General features: G+C 39.2%; 3 protein-coding genes and 2 non-coding genes across 5 annotated transcripts; 1 reads left to right on the top strand and 4 right to left on the bottom strand.

Moving 5' to 3' along the window:
- Positions 1-40: 40 nt before the first annotated feature.
- LOC141825783 (U2 spliceosomal RNA) lies at positions 41-234 on the bottom strand. Its single transcript, XR_012601538.1, has one exon. It is a non-coding gene; the product is annotated as a U2 spliceosomal RNA (small nuclear RNA).
- Positions 235-5,401: 5,167 nt separating this feature from the next.
- Positions 5,402-5,482, top strand: TRNAL-CAG (transfer RNA leucine (anticodon CAG)). Its single transcript has one exon. It is a non-coding gene; the product is annotated as a tRNA-Leu (tRNA).
- A 1,459-nt stretch (positions 5,483-6,941) lies between these two features.
- LOC141824009 (putative E3 ubiquitin-protein ligase RHC2A) lies at positions 6,942-8,564 on the bottom strand. Its single transcript, XM_074711229.1, has one exon. The coding sequence runs from the start codon at positions 8,335-8,337 to the stop codon at positions 7,138-7,140; it is 1,200 nt and encodes a 399-aa protein (XP_074567330.1). The 5' UTR covers positions 8,338-8,564; the 3' UTR covers positions 6,942-7,137.
- A 6,474-nt stretch (positions 8,565-15,038) lies between these two features.
- LOC141825410 (uncharacterized) lies at positions 15,039-15,781 on the bottom strand. Its single transcript, XM_074712790.1, has 2 exons — positions 15,417-15,781; positions 15,039-15,309 (listed from the first exon to the last, which is right to left on the bottom strand). Exons 1-2 carry the CDS (start codon positions 15,757-15,759, stop codon positions 15,293-15,295), a joined length of 360 nt encoding a protein of 119 aa, XP_074568891.1. The 5' UTR covers positions 15,760-15,781; the 3' UTR covers positions 15,039-15,292.
- A 621-nt stretch (positions 15,782-16,402) lies between these two features.
- On the bottom strand, positions 16,403-18,833 carry LOC141825199 (uncharacterized). Its single transcript, XM_074712585.1, has 2 exons — positions 18,028-18,833; positions 16,403-16,746 (listed from the first exon to the last, which is right to left on the bottom strand). The coding sequence occupies exons 1-2, from the start codon at positions 18,462-18,464 to the stop codon at positions 16,527-16,529; spliced, it is 657 nt and encodes a 218-aa protein (XP_074568686.1). The 5' UTR covers positions 18,465-18,833; the 3' UTR covers positions 16,403-16,526.
- Between the last annotated feature and the right edge of the window lie 196 nt (positions 18,834-19,029).

Below are 19,029 nucleotides of genomic sequence, written 5' to 3'. Positions count from 1 at the left end.
AATTAGAAAATATACTGTGCACTTTATCATTATTCTTAGTTTAAGGTGCGCACAGGCAACGCGAGAACCCAGCAGCAAGCCACTGTAATGGCCCTCTCCCACTTAAAAATTAATTTAATATAAGAGTGGGCCCCACGTATCAGATATTAAACTGATAAGAACAGTTTTTTTTTTTTTTTTTTTTTTAATCCCACTCTTTCCGTTTCTTCCTTACGTGGTTCCCAAAAAAAAAAACGCACGACGCCGGCGGTTTCCAAAACGCACGACACCGGTGTTTTCCTTAATCCGCCCACAACGCCGACCACGACGCTCGCCGACCCGCTCAGCGCCGCTGCCTCTTCGGCTGCGCTAGTCACTCCAACGCCTGCCACTGCCGCTGCCTCCTCGGCTGCGCGGCTGCATGCATGGATGCGCGGCTGCAAATGCCGGCCACGGCTTCACCGGCGACGCCAGATCTGCCACCGGCGGCAACAGACTTCAACAATGTCTGGATCGGAAGCGACGTTCAGTGGCTTCAACAGAACTTACAGAAATTTAGGAATTTTAGGGAACTGATCAGGGAAAAAAATTTAGGGGAAAAACGGATGGAAGAGGAACAGTAAACCTGATCGGGATTTTAAGGAATTCTAGGAAATTTTATTCTGTAAACAAAAAATTGGTAAAGAAAAAATACAAAACAAAAGATTCGGCCAAGTATCAAAATCGAGGCTCATAAAACTTGGCTCTGATACCATTTGAAGGAAAAACTATACATCTAATTCAAGATACGATGAATGATCAAAAACACTATAAAAGAATTAGATGTTAAAATACCTGGAGCGGAAGATGTCGAGGAGTTAATCTTGTTTTCCTGTAAGAAAAACTCAAAACAGCAATAGAGAAAAACGCAGAGAAACTTCTCCTATCGCCCAATTCCAGAATGTTCGTGTGTGTCTCAATGGGGCGACAACCACATTTTAAGGTTAGGAGAAGGGGCCTCTGTTATGATTTAATGGGCCAAGCCTACCCATTATAGCTAAGCCCAATAACAATATGTTAATTATGCTAGTCCATATAAAATATATCCAACAAATGAAAGTTATCATGTTTATATATTTGGTAGGTGATTCAAAATCTATCACAAAAAATGCACTAGTAATTAGGTTGTAATTTTGATACGCAAAGAAATATCAATACTATAAATTGGTGTAATATGTTTGTTTAATGGGTATTAGCCTATAACTAGCTAGTCAAGATCATTAACATAGGTGAAAGTCCTTGAGACTGATTGCAGATACCATCTTTGATGATCAAGTATCATACTTGCTAGATGTGTTCGAACAACCCAAGTTATATAGTTTCACTTTAATTTACTAATCACCATTACTCCAATCTGATCAAATAAAAATTTATAATCCATGCTGGTTTATTCTTTTGAAATCAATGTAATGTTTCTTCATGCTTATTCGGACACATCCTGTAAGTTTGTGGCCCACGCAACCAACCATTTTGTTCAGCCACATCCAACAGGTCACTTCCGATTAATGTTATTCAACGAATCAATTATATCCGTAACAAACATTAAATATACGTAGCCAATTAATAATTTATATAAAGTAATTAACGAATCATACGAATAATTTATTAATATTTGTTTTCTTCCAAAATATCCTCATGTGAATATATATTGTAGGTTTTATTCTTTTTGACTTTGTTGTACGAAGAAAAGTGAAGTAATAGTTAGTAATGTCTGAAAAAAGGAGTTGAGGTCTAGTCTTAGTCGTTCACCAACTTATGTTGGTCGCACCACCATATGGTAGGGTTAGAGGGCGTAAAAGATTTATATATACGAAATCCAAATGCAATGGAATCATCTTTGTTATCTTTTTTCTTTGGATTACTAGTGAAATTTAAGATTTAGTTATTGTGAAGAAGAAAAGGATGCTTCACTTTTTAGACCAAATAGCACATATATAAATAGCTATAGCTTAAACGTAACAAACCGTCAATTCACAAGACAAAGAGATGAATTTATTTAATTATTATATTTACCAGTTGTGTTTAATGGCCGCATGCAGCTGGAGAAAGCGTCACATGAGCTGCGTCGTCTTCCCGGCCGGTCTCACAACTTGAGATCCTGCCCATCCCTCCAGATTCAAGATCACACAGGAATCTTGTGATCGTTCCCTTCAGTAATCTTGTGAGCTCCGAATGGCTCGATAAATGGCATTAATTAAGTAATAAAATATGTACATAAACCATATACCGATGCATTGTCCGTGGATGTGATGTGCTAATTAAGAAAATCCAAGTTGCATGCGAACCCTAAGATATCGATCGGTAGCATCGTCGTGTCACTTTAATGTGTCATTTCACTAAAAGGGGTGGGCGAAGGGTGGGTTATCATAATGATGCTAGGGTTCTACGTGAATAGTGGTAGTAACGTGACAGGATTGATTAATGCAAGCTAAGAGAGGCAAGCAATGAATAATGAATAATGAATAATTAAACCAAGCACATGCGTAGATGATCCTTGTGGACATAAAGTTGCGTTCCAACTATGGTATATTTGTAAAAAAATTTCTTTAAATGAAGATCACAATCAAAAGATACTAGACATCTGGATTGGCCGCTGCATGCGCTTCCCGATTTATCTTGATGGCCAGTGAAAAACTTTTATGGGACCGGACCGGTCACCCACAGGGATTGAGTCAATGCAACTAATTGGTATTATCATTTTTTTTTTGGACATAAAGTTGCGACTTGAGGATACTAAGGAATAATTGATAGAAAACAAAAAAAATTCAAGAGACAGAGATCACCGTCACTCCGCCCTTGGCCATGCCCCATAATTGCACTGCTAATTTCCTTCCCTAAAATTGTTTTTATTAAAGGAAATTCAAACGAGAATTTATCATAAGCATCCTTTGAATAATAATCTCCGAGTTAAATTTTTTGTATTTATGATACGCAAATATAGTCAATTCAATCTCACAAATATATATTTAATTTACAATATCGTAGTATAATTTTGAAGCATTAACCTTCTGTTGTAGATTAGTGGGCTGGACTCAATGGCCCAACCCTTTTCATTATCGAAGTTCTGTTTCATAAACATATTAGTGGAATTCATATTGTTAGAACAAAATTCATTTTGCTTTTTATTTTTCCCTCATATCTTACTTTCCTGTAGTTTATAATATAATATTTTGTGAAAATATTTGACTGTGGACCAAAGGCGGAGTTGAAGAGATGGAGTTGTTCCATGATGGAGGGGATGAACAAATTAAGTATATTAGGATACCGTTGATGTGACATGCCATTAACATTAAGAAAATGATGAATAAATGAAGAATGAGAGGTCGAACAGATTTATATAGCCATACATAAGATCCATGTAACGGACCCCAAGTAATTGAGATTCACAGGCAGGCTTGCTGTCGTCATCTTGTGTGCAATATCAAACAAGAAGTGGGCTAGGGATCTTTTGCATTTAATTTGGTCTATCTATTGGCTATCTAGATATGTGAATTTGTTTTAGGACTTATAATTGCATATATATTCATGTCATATACTCATATTCATTAGCTTGCCAAAATGGTGAGCAGAGTGGATTTGATTGTGTGAAAATTACTTCGAAGATTTGATCATATCAAATATATAGTCTTAAGGCATTTCCTCCTGATTTCTTCATTGGGATTATTATGCACATTTGTAAAAACTAACCACTTTCACATTTGTGACATACTATGATAATTTTGGAAGTACAAATGCTCACATAAAGTATATGCTAGAAACAAGTAGATTCAATTTGATATATTACACTATCAAAATGAAGTGTGTTATTCCTAGATTTTTTTCATCTAAATGTAGGTAATTTTAAGATTTCTCTCTTTTAATTCATATATTGTAGGAAGATAGATACTCTCGTTTCATTAATTAATAAATGGGGTAGGGTAAGTGAGTATTTATTCTCGTTGTTTACCTGATCGTCTGTACAGTTTGAGTACATATTATATATTAATGCACAAACTTATTAAACTAAATACTATGATTCTTTATTAGCATGTAATTTGGTCACTAGAGATTGTTAGTCCACACTCCACACTATCGAGTTTTTGATACTCTGATCTAGGGTTCTGTTGAATAAATGGATAAGGTAACTTGCAGTCCTTGTCGACATGCTTCTCCAAATCCAATGAAAGAACTACAGAAATTTGGAAGTGATTTAAATCACACCTTGGATTGGGGCTATTCTTGATAGATTTTTGTCCATACTTTCTCCATCTGTAGCCATCATCTGCTATCCTATTCCTGCACATATCTTCATAACCTCTTACATGGCGTAGAAAACCTGCAGCGATTTGATCAAACTTGGTTCCAGCTTCGTCAATGAGATAGTCCATATTGTTCTGCACACAAATTTAGCTCGAAATGGAAACACATTAAATTCAAGATCGTCACCTATCAACGGAAGGGAATATTCATTCTGAAAGGTTGTCGACAAGGCACTTTCTATATCTGGAGTAGAAGGTCGAGATGAGCTTGTTGGTGATTGATTCAGATGCACTCTTCCCAGAGTTGGTAATCTCTGTGGGGAAGGTAGGATTCCTATCATGAAGGAGCAGCCTCATGAGTTCCTCTGGAGAATAGTAGAGCCAATTCAGCTGTTTCATTCGCTTCCACCATAGTAGCTAGAAACTGAGAAGAGGAGGCTAACCTAATGTATATTTGTTCTCAGTATCACAATCCTACTACAAACCTGTATTCACCATTTATTCTCTTCCAAAATTTTGTAGCACTGATTAGTGTGGAATGTCGAATGCATGTTAACTTGAGCTAGCCCAAGAGTGGCTATTTAATAACGCATCTTTATTCATCAATCAAGCGATGAATTTCTTTGAAATCCTTCTGCATCCAAATCAAGCCTTTGGAAGTTGATGAGAAGGTTTCTAATTGAGCATCTTTGAGGTTGTGAGTCATCTCATTTCCTTAGGAGTGGGCTTGAATTGAATTCCATGGTCATTGACCAAAAGCACAGTAGTGGGGCAGTGTTGAATCAGTCATTCTCCTGTACCGAGCAACCACCAGTCTGGCCCGAGCCTAGAATGCAGTCAGTTAATAACTCCTCACACCTACCACACCCCTATAGGCTATAGCTATCAGCATATCTAAATTAACCAGCCTCTATGTGCTTCTGCTTCCCTTAAAGAGTAATTAAAGCTTAATTACAATCTAAAGCATGGACAGTGGACAAGGAGTCAAGTTCACTCACTGCACAGTGTCCACCGATTCTTATCAATAACATTCATTACGTGCGTGACGTCAGAATAAAAAAGCGGTAAAAAGAGACTGTTAGTCTGAAAGACAGTAAATGTTTTTACAAATAAATTACTATATGAAACTTAGACTCTATAAACGTGTCAAGATGGCCGAGTTGGTCTAAGGCGCTAGTTTCAGGTACTAGTCCGAAAGGGCATGGGTTCGAATCCCATTCTTGACAATTAAAATTTTTTTTGTATAGATATACATTTTTCGTGTTTATTCTTAAAAAAAGATACAATCTTCTTGTGGTCTCACTGGCTGCTCTTTTGGCTTTAAATTTTGCTTACATCACTTTTGCACTGATTTGGTTGAAAATTTGGCTTTTATGGGCACAAGCAAAGTGAGTTCGGAAGATAGATCACCACCATCTATCAATTAAAATTTTTGCTATGTTAAGAATCTTGATAATTGAAATTTTTGCTAGAATATACTTTTTTATGTTTATTCTAAATACAAACTTCCTTTGTTGGCTGTAAATTTTACTAACATTACTTTTGCATAGATTTGTACAATTATAACTAATTTGATATTAATATTCCGTGGGACAACTGATGATAAATGAAAAAAAAACAGTTGTATATGTTTATTCTAAATACAAACTTCCTTTGTTGGCTGTAAATTTTACTAACATTACTTTTGCATAGATTTGTACAATTATAACTAATTTGATATTAATATTCCGTGGGACAACTGATGATAAATGAAAAAAAAACAGTTGTATATGTTTATTCTAAATACAAACTTCCTTTGTTGGCTGTAAATTTTACTAACATTACTTTTGCATAGATTTGTACAATTATAACTAATTTGATATTAATATTCCGTGGGACAACTGATGATAAATGAAAAAAAAACAGTTGTACATGAAGCATTCTTTTGAAATATAAAAAGAGGAGCATCCACTACCTCGCATAATAAATCGGAATCTAAATCTGAATTGTAAAGATTGAAGGGGTTGTCAAGCAAAGTTATACATTATTGCAGAATTAGCGGATGCTCTGGATTCTTACAGACAAGAAGACGCTGAATTTCAGCCGCTATTTACAGCCTGTTGCAAACTGATTATAGCAGTAGGAAGACAAGACAACGCTTGAAACGAAATGAGCCAATCAATCCTGCAGATTTAGAACAAGACAAGCCCACGAGCTAAGTGATATTGGAAAGGCCAACTGCCATCAATCAAATATCAATCTGGCTATGGAATGATACAGAGTTAAGATAGAACCATAAAATTTTTTATTCATATAATAACTAGTAAACCAGATGCATCTTTAAGCAAGGAAAGGCAAGCTGCTGATATATATAATCGTCACTGTAATAGAGGCAAAACCTTGAGTAGATTATCCTGTGGGTTTCACAAAACTAACAGTATTCTGAAGCTAAGCTACGGTTTTCGGAAACGATTCTTAATCGAGCATCATTAACATGATGAGCATAGAGATTTGACAAAGCCTGTATTTAGGAGAATGATGCAAATTTTCCATAAATTCCTAAACCAGCTGAACATATTCAAGCACATAAATACAATATGGATACGTGGATGTTAATTTCGTTTGCAGAAATAGTTTTTTCAAGTCCACATGATCTAAAAATCAAAAGCTTATGATATCCTACCACAATCCAATGGATCAGTTGGATTATGAGAATGAATGTGTAGAATTATCAAGCGACTGCTAAATGACTCACAGTAGCCACCAGGAACAAAATCGTTGAGCCTCGCAAACTGATCACCCATATCGCAAAAGTAATACTTGATTGTTTCGTACGAATTGAAGGAACATATTTACAATCAAAACAAATCTGAAAAAATTACATTAAGTCCCAACTTTTGCATCAAGCATTCACGTTGGCATTTGCTTCCAAATTGGAGCTTCTACTTCTCGAGCGCCTTCTGAAAATTGACCTCCTGTGGCTGTGAGGGAATGACGGTTGAGGTTCTAAGCTCGCCCGTGAAGAGGAGGAAGATGACCGTGCAAATCCAAAGAACGAGAAGAAACTGCGAACTGCTCGATGAATTCCACTGCTCTCCCTCGACCTGGTCGGCATTCCAGGCCATGACACTCTTCTCGGGGCTCCACTGTTATTGAATCCACCATCCATCTCTGTGTAAACTACGGGAAGCTGCACTTCCCCTGCTCTCCTGCCCCCAGAGAACCTCCCCACCGCGAAACCCCCACCTGGAAGCCTCCATATCGTGAGTCCCACAGTCTCCTCCTCGCTCCCGGCTGCAGCGGTCGTCTCGCCCTCTTCCACCATTGCCGTGTCGTGTCCTCGCACGTCTGTTGGCATCTCATGGCGGCAGACAGGGCACGAGTTCCGTAGCGATAGCCATGGCAAGATGCAGTCTTGATGGTAAATGTGTTTGCAGGGCATCTCCCGAGCCTCTACCCCGAGCTCGAAGGGGTCCATGCAGATGGCGCAATGGCAATCTTTCCCGACGTGTTCGTCGACAATCTCCACCGTGGGCATCGACTCGATGGCGACCTTCGACGCCGGAGGGTTGTCGCACCCCCTCCCGCTGATGATGCCGTTGACCTCGATCTGTGCGAGCTGGTCGAGTAGGCGATCGAAGCCGGAGCCCATCAGGAAACCCGAGATGCTTTCCGGCAACGGTCGGAGGCCAGATCCGGTGCCGTCTTCGTAGTAGAGCTCGAAGCTGGTGCTGGAATCTCGATCCGAGTCGAGGGCGCTGCTTCGGGATGGACTGCGGAGGGCGATGACCGGGTTAAAGGGAGAACGGTCGCGAGCCGACGTGCGGCGGTGGCGGCGGTATCTGAGATCGGACGACTGGCGGGGGAGGCCGTCAGCGGCGGATCCATCGCTTCCGACCACGGGAGAACCAGGCGACGAGGGGACAAGACGGCGGCGGCGGCTCTCTGCGGGAGAGTGAAGGCGGCGAGGCGGCGAATCAATCTCCTCGAGGAAGCCGCCGTCGCAGTCGGGGCAGACGATCGCATCCTGCGGCCACACGCGGACGAACCGTCTACAGCGGTAGCACCAGTAGGAAGACGGAGTTGCCATGGAAGAAGGCATCGAGCAAACAAAAGATCCGAACTTTCCCCCCAAAAACGGAACGAAAACCCCCAAAAATCCAAACTTTCGGGCAAATCTCACAAGGCAATGAATCAATCAATCTGCAAACTCACAAATCTCAACTCTCCAAATTCAAACACAAAGACACCAAATCCCAAATCAATTCCCGGTCCGGTACTTCGACGCCGGAGGCGAACGATTGAAATCAGGTGGATCTTGCAGGAGGAGGAAGGAGAAAAATGTATGTGATTTATGGCAGATGGGAATTGTGGTTTTATCATGCGCTCAGCGAAGCATCGATGGCTAGTCGCGTGCAGGACGATGACGTGGCATCCTTTGGATGCCTTCACCTGCAGACTCTGTAATAACCATTATCGTGTGTAAACGTGTCACATTTTTATTGGCCAAAAATTGACGCCAGTCAAGCTGGGCAATGTGGACTGTACCAATGGGTCAAAGTAAAGGGGTTGGGAGCACAAGTTGCCTCGGAGCAGGTACACCCCATAACTTCTAGGCCCCACTTTTTTCTCCATCTGGCTGCATCAACCCCATGATAAAGATGGTAATCGCCTGGGTCGGCCAACAACTGTGTCTGTTCGCAGCCGACGTCTTTGTTCGCTACCATCTGCGCCTAAAGGTAGGTTCCATCTAGAGGAAGGAATAAAAATATACTAAAATTTATTTTAAAAAATAAATAAATCTCATAAATCAATATTAGAAGAAAAAAACGTATTTAGGTGTGCTGTCCTGTTGTGACTTGTAAGCAAAAGGAAAGAAACAAAAAAACAGTCAGAAAATTAATTGATTAACTAGTTATACAGAAATTACACAGCAGTTGTTCCTGGAAGCTGCACGGGGCTTTCTTGGGTGTTCACTCTCAGAAAGCCCTCAACTTTGAACACTCAGTATCGTTAAAGACTGCATTCTACCTTTTGCCCTACTTCACTTTTCCCATTCCCGTTCGGATATCATTATCAAACAAGAATGTGTTTGTCCTCTCTCGATCGATTCACCTCCATTTGTCCTCAATAATTGCAGGATCGATAGAAACAAACTGCCATGTGCCCAACTGCAGCAAACGAAACATCGACATGATGTCGTGCATACTTTAACGAGTTGTATGAATGGAAGATAACGCATGCTTTAAAATCTCTTCTCAGTGCTTGCTTTAGTAGAATGCCTGTGGATGATGATATTGATTCCATGGAAATTAATTGTGGTCCTGATGTGCTTGACTCGGAGATGCAATTCCATCTCACAAGTTCTTTCAGATTTCCTCTTTTTTTTTGTTTGCTTAAAAATGAAAAATCTGCTAAAATTATTTTTTAGCATAAGTCGACTGGTGGGGATGCGTCCACATATATGTTGGCTCAGTCTTGCCTTTGGAGGAGACTCACCACATCAGGTCTGACGCCAGTGGTTTGACTTAACTCATAAAAGATGTAAGCATGTAAATTATGAGTCTGGATCCTATTGGCATGCATGTTTAAGTTAGTTGAGACACCCGAGAAAAATATTATCAGCGTTATGGTTTCTGTTAGATTGTTGGGGCACCTACTTACATCTCTCCATTATATATATCCAAATGCCATATGAATTATTGGGTGCCCTTTTCTTTTACATTACATTTAGAGATTGTGTTAAAGTTGTTAAAGATCAATATACTGATTAGCGAGCATAGAACCTTTAAACTTTAATATATTTCCTCGTGCTTAAGATAATTGAGAGGAAAAGGTTTAATTTTTTCTTTTTCTGACGCAAGTAGAATTTGACTATCTCATTCCTTAATGCTGTGGATCAAGTCGACCAATCAGGAATCAACCCTATCATAATCGTTTAAAAATTAATAATAATAAAATGGATATTTATTAATTGTAAGATTAGACCAATAAGTAACCTGCATATGGGTTGACAAGACAAAGTCTTGCTAACTAGTTGGCACCAGTTGTTTAGCATGTAACTTACCTCAGTGGCATCTAAATACTTAACTAATCCACCAACACTAACCTATAAGTTAGACTTTTTCAAAGTCTCTGATGTGACTTGCTTTCCTTTCAAACAAGCAAACAAAAAAATTTATTATGAATATAAATGCATTCTAGATGCATTGATTTTTCCACCATTTCTTGGAGCACAGACAACCTCTAATATTAATGAAATACTGCATGTTTCAGCTGCCATCCCATGGTCGACCTATTCCTAGCTTCTTCCCTTATCTTTGACGTTTTAATTTTTCATTAAATTTGTTTACAAAAATTCAATATAATATATTATATATTGGAACGGGAAAGCAATAATGATCAAACCAGGGATCCTACAACTCAGGTTAGCTACTTCTATACGTATACAAGTTTGAATTGCTTTAAAGTTTGAGATTTTTGTTAGTTAAAAAAAAGTACTTTTAGTTAGTGTTTTTCTGATATAAAATGTGCATGTGGATCATAAATTTGGTGAAAAGTTGATAGGACCATAAATTCTAGAAGCATATGTTGAACAACTACTAAAATAAAGAAAATTAAAACAGTCAGTTTAATTGGTTGGTTTATGATCAAAACAACTGCATGGACAAGGACTTATTAAGAGGTTCCCACGTGTAGTTTGGAATTTTTGTCCAACTTTTCAAAAAATATCTAGCATCCTTTAAAAAAAAAAAGAAAGTATTGTGTTTAATTATATGAATTTAGTCCTCCGATTTCATTGTTGACATTAGATGACAGAACTTAATTTGGAGGAGCCCAAAAGAGAAGTCAAATGATTGAAAAATAGAAGCCCAAATGTAAAAGTGGAATATGATGCTAGTTTAGTAGATTAGGCCGAATCCAAAATTGAAGCCTAGCTCGATTGTGAGAGGATCTTTGTTACGCCTCTTCAGTCCTGTCTTTACTTCGTGAACAGCGGTTGTGATCGATTGTGAGAGATTATACTGTGCTTTACTGTTTCCATCTTTGAGAAAAAGCAACGATGGCGAAAGACGGCGCAAATTGCGATCAATTGCTCAAGTGTAAATCTCTCCCATGCTAATGGAACTTGTCCCACTCAAAACTTGAGGTATTATATGAATCCCTTTGATTTCAGTTGGTCCCGTAGCTAAGGTTCGGAGCATTTACTTTATTTTAAGCAGGCAAAAGCAAGTTTGCAGACTCTACGAAACATTAATTAGTGATGGTATCTTTTTCGGTTGTTGGGGCTTCTCCTCTCCAGCATTTATAATTGCCTCCTAAATGTCCGAAATTAGATTACCTGAGAGGCACAATCGATTAGGGTTGGCCGACTTTATCTGTATGATCACTCTGACATTCATATCAATTCGATCCAAGGTGGAAGACTAATAAATTAAAGATGTGAAGATGAAAGAAAGAAAATAGAAAAAATGGAGTTAGGAGAAGAGTTGTCTCCGCTTCCAAATAGAAAATCATCACACCTCTAAAGGAATCTCCATGTAGCTCATTAGCTATCCAGTCAAGAGGTGTTAAGGTGTCGGTGGCAACAACCATTGGACTGTACTCTTGACATTATCGGGTAGTTGGCTAAGTGTCATCTTCTACGAAGCTGTCAAAGGTTGTCGAGTCATTGGTAGGTGCAAGTTTTCAAAGATTGAGACCGACTGAACTTCTTGAGTCCAAATAAATATGATGAAGATTGAGTACTCGGGAACAAAGACTGAAAATGAAGCCTAGTGTTCGGGAGCACAGATCAACTGGTTTAAGATGAAGGCTGAATCAGAAGTGCTCGGGAAGACTAGCAAGTCGGGATGCTCGAGACAAGACTTTAGCTACTCGGGAAGCAAGACCACGTGCTTGGGAAAGACAACCAGTGAGTCAGGCTGCTTGAGTAAGGACTTTGATGACTTGAAGTGTTCAACAATAACTCAGGATACTATCACATGCCCCCCTTCAAATGAACTGAAGAGCAAAGTCGAATGAAATCCGATTAAGTTCTCGATTGAAGAGGATCAACTTGGGAATAACTCCGGATACCATCACATGTCCCCCCTTCAAGTCGGACTAAGGGGTGAAATTGAATGAAGTCTAATTAGAAGTGCTAATTTGAAGGGGATCAATTTTGTAATAATGCCATATACCATCATTCGGTCTGAGGATAATAATCAAAAGGCCTAGAACACTAGAAGATTGATTCCTCCCCAAGCGAGAAGAGATACTCGATTTCGCGGTCGGAGGATAATAATAATAACGTGGATGTCTCAAGTATCAGCTCTGACATGATAGAAAAAAGAAGCTCAATCACTCATTGTGGGGGCATGTAGCAATACTAAAAAAGTGAGAAGTCTAATATTGAAAATATCAAAAGTGTAATATTTTTCCGACCAAGTAGATTAGTAAGAATATCGAAAAAAAATAGAAGACTAATCCTGCTAGGAATAATTTTAAGAATATGAAAATATCAAAAGATCAGTTCCAATTTGGATGATCTAATCAGGCTGATCCCGAGATATACACGACACCCCAGCCAACCGTACGTCCTCATTCTCTCTATTTTTTTCTCCTGCCTATAAATCCGCACTTTTTCCCTTGTCGATGACGCTATCAGACCCCCGGGCTACAACCCGGGTAGCTTGTAACTAGGCTCTCCCCTTGGTTCCACCTGAGGGTACTTCTTCAATCAGGCGCCCACCGTTGGGGTGCTCGAGCTCAATCGACGATAAAGAAAAAAAAGGCGAATCGATACTGCTTACAAAATAAAATGTTTAGAAGGTATTTTAATATTAATCAAACATTTATTGGCACTTTAAAAATAATAATAAATACTGAAAGGATTTCTAAAATCATTCTAATTAATTTGTATTATCTTAGTGAACTCTGTGTAAAATAATTTCAGATCAACGAACTTTTTAACAACGACTAATTTTGAAATAAATATAAAGTTTCGTGTCATTGATGCCTTTGCTGAAAAATCATTATCAGTTATGTATCAGAACTAGATTCTCTTAATATATATAACTCGATCGGTATAGCAAGCAACCAAGAATATGAAACAAGATATTTAATTTCTAATGTAAGGCTACCCCTGTTTGCTGAAACATATTCTCTACAATATTTTGAAGTTTTTAGGTTGAGTAGCTAGGTTAAGTCAGATGGCCAAAGCTATTAATTTGAGAAGGGCAATCGATTAGATTAACTTAATCAAAGGATCAACCAGTTAATCTGGCTCAACTTCAATTAAATTAATTAACTTGGCCTATAAAAAGCAAAAAATATTTTCCATGCCAAACATAAGTGAATTTGTAAAAATTATAATTATAAATAATAAAAGATAAATCCATCATTCTTTAAAAGATTCACGGGGTGACTATTTTTTTTTGGTGGGGGTAGAGGCACGGTTTAAATTTAATCGTTCTATCAATAGGAATACCGGCTGTTAGCTAGGTTAATTAATTAATTAACCTCTCTGCAATTGCTCGCATCCACACATGTAGCTCTCCCTCCGTCGCCACGTCCTCCACGTGCGGCCTTCTCGCCACCTCCATACCAATCTCCCATGGCGACGCCGCGTCCTCGATCAATACCCAGCCCTATGCATCGTCTTTATCTTTCTCGTCCTGATTGGGCCTCCGCCCGTAGCTGACCATGGAAGCGATGACAGAGATCAATATGCGAAGCGGCGTCGAAGCGGCTGCCGGCAAGAAGCCGACCAGCCTGAGCTGGCTCCAGAATCAGGCGCCGGCATCTCTACAAATTAATACCAATAAGGTGAAGGAGAGCTTCACGTGGGAGGAGGACGATGCAACACCAATTCCGTTGCTGTCGCCTCTTGCTGTTTCGCCTTCGCCATCGATGTGGGACGGCAACGACGACGCTATGGAAGAGGACAAGGTGAGTGAAGCGAATATGGAGGCGACGTCATCGCCGGAGGGATGGCGTCACCCGGCTCTCCCGGTGCCGGTGCTGGAGCCGGCTTCTCTGGTGCCGTTCTTTGAGTTTCAGTGCTCCTTCGCGCACTAGTAGAAGATCGCGCAGACGCCGATTTTTAATTTCTTCATCATTTGTTGGTGTATTAATTCGTTTGGTTAATGTTTTTTTTAGATGTTCTCAATTTTTTCCCCATCTTTCTCATCAACTCAATCCTAGGCTGGGATTATATATATGCATCTTGCTCGGATCAACGAGTATTCACAGCTCGGGTCAAGCGTACAAGCAGATTAAGTTCAAATAATAAACTTGTAAATGGTTTCTTTGAATAAGGTTTTTTACTCTTTAATAGTATCCAATTTGAAATATGTTCGTTGATCATTGGTGAGTTCATCCAGGATTAATCAGAATGAAGTAATATATATATATTTTAAATCCGGTTCCACTGTGAATAGTGAGTATCTTATTTTCTCAGTTGGAATTAAATGCAAATCCTCCTCAGCGTTTTTCGTTGCTCTTTTCTGTCGAGAGATGATTAATTGCCTCGTACTTATCTTCGTCTTTTTTTTTCCCTTCTAAAATCAAGCCTTTAAAACCTTTATTGCTAACCGATGTCCATGGAGATTTGGCTTCATCAAACTTGGTGGCTGATATATTTTAAAGTACTTAAAAAGTGCTGTCCACTTTGCTTTTCTTTTTGTATGTTTTACATATAGAATGAGTGGACTGTTCATTCTCCGCAATTAAGCAACAAAAATCTTGTTTCTATGATTTATGAACTTCTATCGAGCTTTCATCTTCCACTTTATCTTTGCAGGGAGGATGCGGGGTCTGTTCTTGTAAATTACAGTTCCTTTCTTATTATGCTTCAGCAGATTAATCTGAATTCATATATATGCTTCAGCAGATTGCAGGACACATTGGGAAGATCTTATCTTCCAATGATTTGAACAAGTTAGTTCAGCATCATCACCAGCATACTATTACATACATTTATTTACTTAAAGCGTACTTTGGTACATCACGATACGTACAATACTTCCTGATAATTGTTTTCGCACAGAAAGCCACGTCGTCAGCATGTTCTTTCACGGCAATGTGTAGTCTGCAAAAACAATTGACAAGTAGAACGAGAATTTACTGATCAATCTTCTTTAAAGAAGTATATATAAGAGATTACTTATGAAATAAGTACTGATGAATATAATTAACCTCCGCATTTGTAGCCAACGGGGCGGTTGGCCAAGTTGCAGCGCTTGGGAATGGTGATTGCGATGTCCGGCTTAACGCCGACGCTCTTGGCGGTGTTGGAGAGCATGACGGCGCAGAGGCACCCGGGGTTCTGCCCCATCTTTTCCACTGCGGAGCAGCAGCTGGACGAGACCTGCGCCGTCGGGTCCTGCGCGGCCGTCGCGCACGGCGCCATCTGCACCGCCATCCGCTGCACCGGAACGCGGCCACATTCCCCGGCGCCCTCGACGCCGTAACATGCCAAGTGGAGCAGCAGCAGAGCGGAGACGAAGTAGAGAGACCGGCTCGCGGTGGCTGCCTCCATTATTGGTGATCTGGCTGGGTGCTGTGATGATGATTGAGGAGTGCGGTTGGTCATTTATTGAGGTCGGAGGGGAATGCCACTGGAGCAGACGAACGCCAGCTCAAGGGGCACCATTTGTAATGGAGGCCGCACTTGGTTGAATATAATGAAAGATTAGGTGTGGTTTAATGGGGCACTCATCATATCTTGTTCACTTCAGCTTTTAGCTTCCATTTCAATTGCTAATCAGTAGTGGGGGATGTTTTTCAGAGTCGAGGCTGAGGCATCGTTGTTGAACCGGGGAGTCGATGCACAAGCTCCATGAGATATTGCTATACAATAACTGTTGGACAAATAAATTAAGATTAGCCTTCTTTAAAAGTTTGCAGCTTCCATTTAAATTGCAGTTTGATTCATTTACAGTCCTAAATGCAGCTTCTACGAGATCATGTTATGCTTTGAAGTTTGAAAACCTTATTAAGATGTTGACTCGGCATTCTAAAGTGTTTTTTTTTACAAAACATAGAAAAGCATAAGCTACTGCAACATGATCACGTCTTGCAACTGGTAAACACCTCGGGGCAGAAAGACTAATTGCACCACAAAACAGACTATTCAAAGTTTGAAACAACCAAAAAGGTTGTTATTCACTTTTGTTTTCCCTTAGTCAAGGTGCTAGCAGATGGACAATTCGAAGGAATATAATCATTGAGTGTTTCTTGCTTAATATTGTTGAAATAGGCAGTGTGGGTCACGATGCTGGTGCTATTCTCAAAATCTTTCGGCGTTTATCCTGGCGCATTGAAGCGGAATAACCATGAGACGACGAAGGCGAGCACAAGACAAGCAAGAAGGAATTTAAGAAATCGGTGCCCCTGCCAAATGCTTCGAGTTTCTGATGGTGGTGGTGGAATGGTTGACGTATTGACCTCACTCCGCTGCTCCGCAGTCTCTGCCTCAGTTGCACCAACCACATTCCGTGCAGTTGAACCACAAATCTCACAAATCCTAAAATCATGATATATAGATAGCAAACTGTAGCAGATGTAAACAGATAAGAAAGTGACTGATCTAAATAGCATAAAATGAGACTAGAGATCCAGGGTGGCTCCAGTCTCCAGAGAGATTAACAAGTATATCAAAAAAAGATTAATGTGTTGAAATCTCACTAATATCTGGAATATTTTCACATGTTTTGGGTGGATAGTATTCAGCAACTCCATATTTTCTTAATCATGTAAAACTGCATTGCTTCGGGCAGGTTGTGATCAAAAAGCAAACACAACTTCATTGCCGCTTAATAATGGTTGTCATGGTTCGTAAAATAGGTGAAAGGTTAATTCTTCTTTTTAATTTTTGTATGCATTTTCTTTCGTAACTTCTAATTGATTCGCTTTCAAGTTTCAATTGCATCTTTTTGGAATTCAATGCCAGTTTATTGTTAAAAATAAAAAAAGTACGTTTGTTACTGGATATGTATGCAGTCCCTCTTTTAAACTTTGACATGGTCACAACCTCATGAGTATTCATGATATAAGTCATTGTATAAGAACTTTTACACAAATGAATGGTGGAGTTTAATTAAAGATGAATGTACTACAAAGCAAACATTCAACTATCTTATTTATGTTTAGCATAAATTCAAGAACAATTCCAAATTCCATGATTATCAAAAGTGAAAGAGATGAGGATAACAATGACTAGGTATGGAACACTTTAAAATGTATAATGCAGCCTTCAAGGATTAATTAAAGTAAAACAACCAATAGTGCAAAAGAGTTAGAGAAACACTAGTTCAGTAGATAAAGCTCATAAAGGTTAGCAAAGAGATTTTTCAAAAAGAGCACCACAGCCAACTAAATTTTACTATAAATTTTGTGGGATTCTTCATTTGTGAAAAAAAAAGTAAATTCAAGAAACCAAACTGGTCCAAACTCATATATAGAATGAGGACAAAGAGAATAAAAAGCGGATCCTAGAAAATTCCTAATATATCTGCTCACTCACGTATTTTTATCTTGTCCCACCTTTTCTTTATATCACTCACCTTTCCTTTTCATGCACTAAAAACTAAAGAATTCTATGTAGGTTAAAAAAGAATTGTAAGTAGAGTTTTAACAACTTTGCAACTGCAACAAATGTGACTAACCTTTCTTGATTGAAAAAAAGTGCAATCAAAATTTTCTCTATTTAAACAATAATGCAACCAAGGGGAAAAGAATCCCTTTCCAAAGAACTAAGAATGAAGCAACAAGAGAAATGCATAAAGATATGCCAAGCTAAACTTACCTGTTTCCCCTGATTTTAAACCATGTCTCAGCACACTGTTTATGGGAAGCAGCTAAATCATTTTTGCAAGAACAGCCTAATACAATGGGGGCACCTGATTCCGGAGATGCCTTCTCCAAGCTGAGATGGCAAATCCTGCAATCTCTCTCAGCTTTATTAATATCCACCTTTACTTCTGAAGACTCTCCACTCTCTAGGTCATCCTGATCCAGTGAAGAATCCGAGACACAGGATTTTCTACAGGCCGCTCTAAATTCATAGATCGAGGCACCGTCATCATCAGAAACCGAACTAGCACTGTGGGAGCTATATGGCGAATGCCAAGAGTTCTCTTCAGCATCTGCGTAGTAAATGTTTTCTTCATCACTCGCATTACCATGACAGTGATGTGTCCCTTCTTCTACGTCACCGTAGGATTTCCCAATCTTTTTAACCATTTGACAAGTATTTTAACAGCAGAAATTTGTAATATGACAGTAATTTCTATCAGCTTCTCAGAGAGGATGCCCTATCTTTTGACCAAGAACTTTGTAAAACTCGATGATAAGAAGCAGAAGAATGTGCAATTTCTACATAGAATGAGGAGGATGGCAAGAACAAGCAATAGAAGAGCTCTTTCAAGTTGAGAAACAAAGTCAGACAACCAGGAAATTAGAAACCCACAATGAAGTTGACTCTCTTTTCTTAGTATTTGTCCGTACTGAGCTGATCCATAATCACAATCTCTTGAGCAACTCCTTCAAGAAAGAAACACGACTATAAATCAGCAAAAAGAAGCTTCACCATAGGTCTACTGCAAGCTTTGAACAACAAATTGCACCCGAAGGGCCAGTACATTACAACACGAGGTTTCCCAAAAATAAGGACGATCCTAAATCCCAAGTTCCCTACAATGCGTGAATAACGGGGAGTAAGGGAAGTAGAAAAAAAAAATCTATTTTTGTGAACTCTCATCCTTGGTTGAAGGACCACGAGCAGAATAGACAGATTAAAAAGGAAATA

The sequence above is a fragment of the Curcuma longa genome, chromosome 3 (genome assembly GCF_044706935.1).
Source record: "Curcuma longa cultivar G26 ecotype Majalengka, Jawa Barat chromosome 3, ITB_CL_G26_1.1, whole genome shotgun sequence".
Classification (NCBI taxonomy): Eukaryota; Viridiplantae; Streptophyta; class Magnoliopsida; order Zingiberales; family Zingiberaceae; genus Curcuma; species Curcuma longa.
Note: the sequence above shows the minus strand (reverse complement) of the source record. Positions and strands in the feature narration are given on the sequence as shown.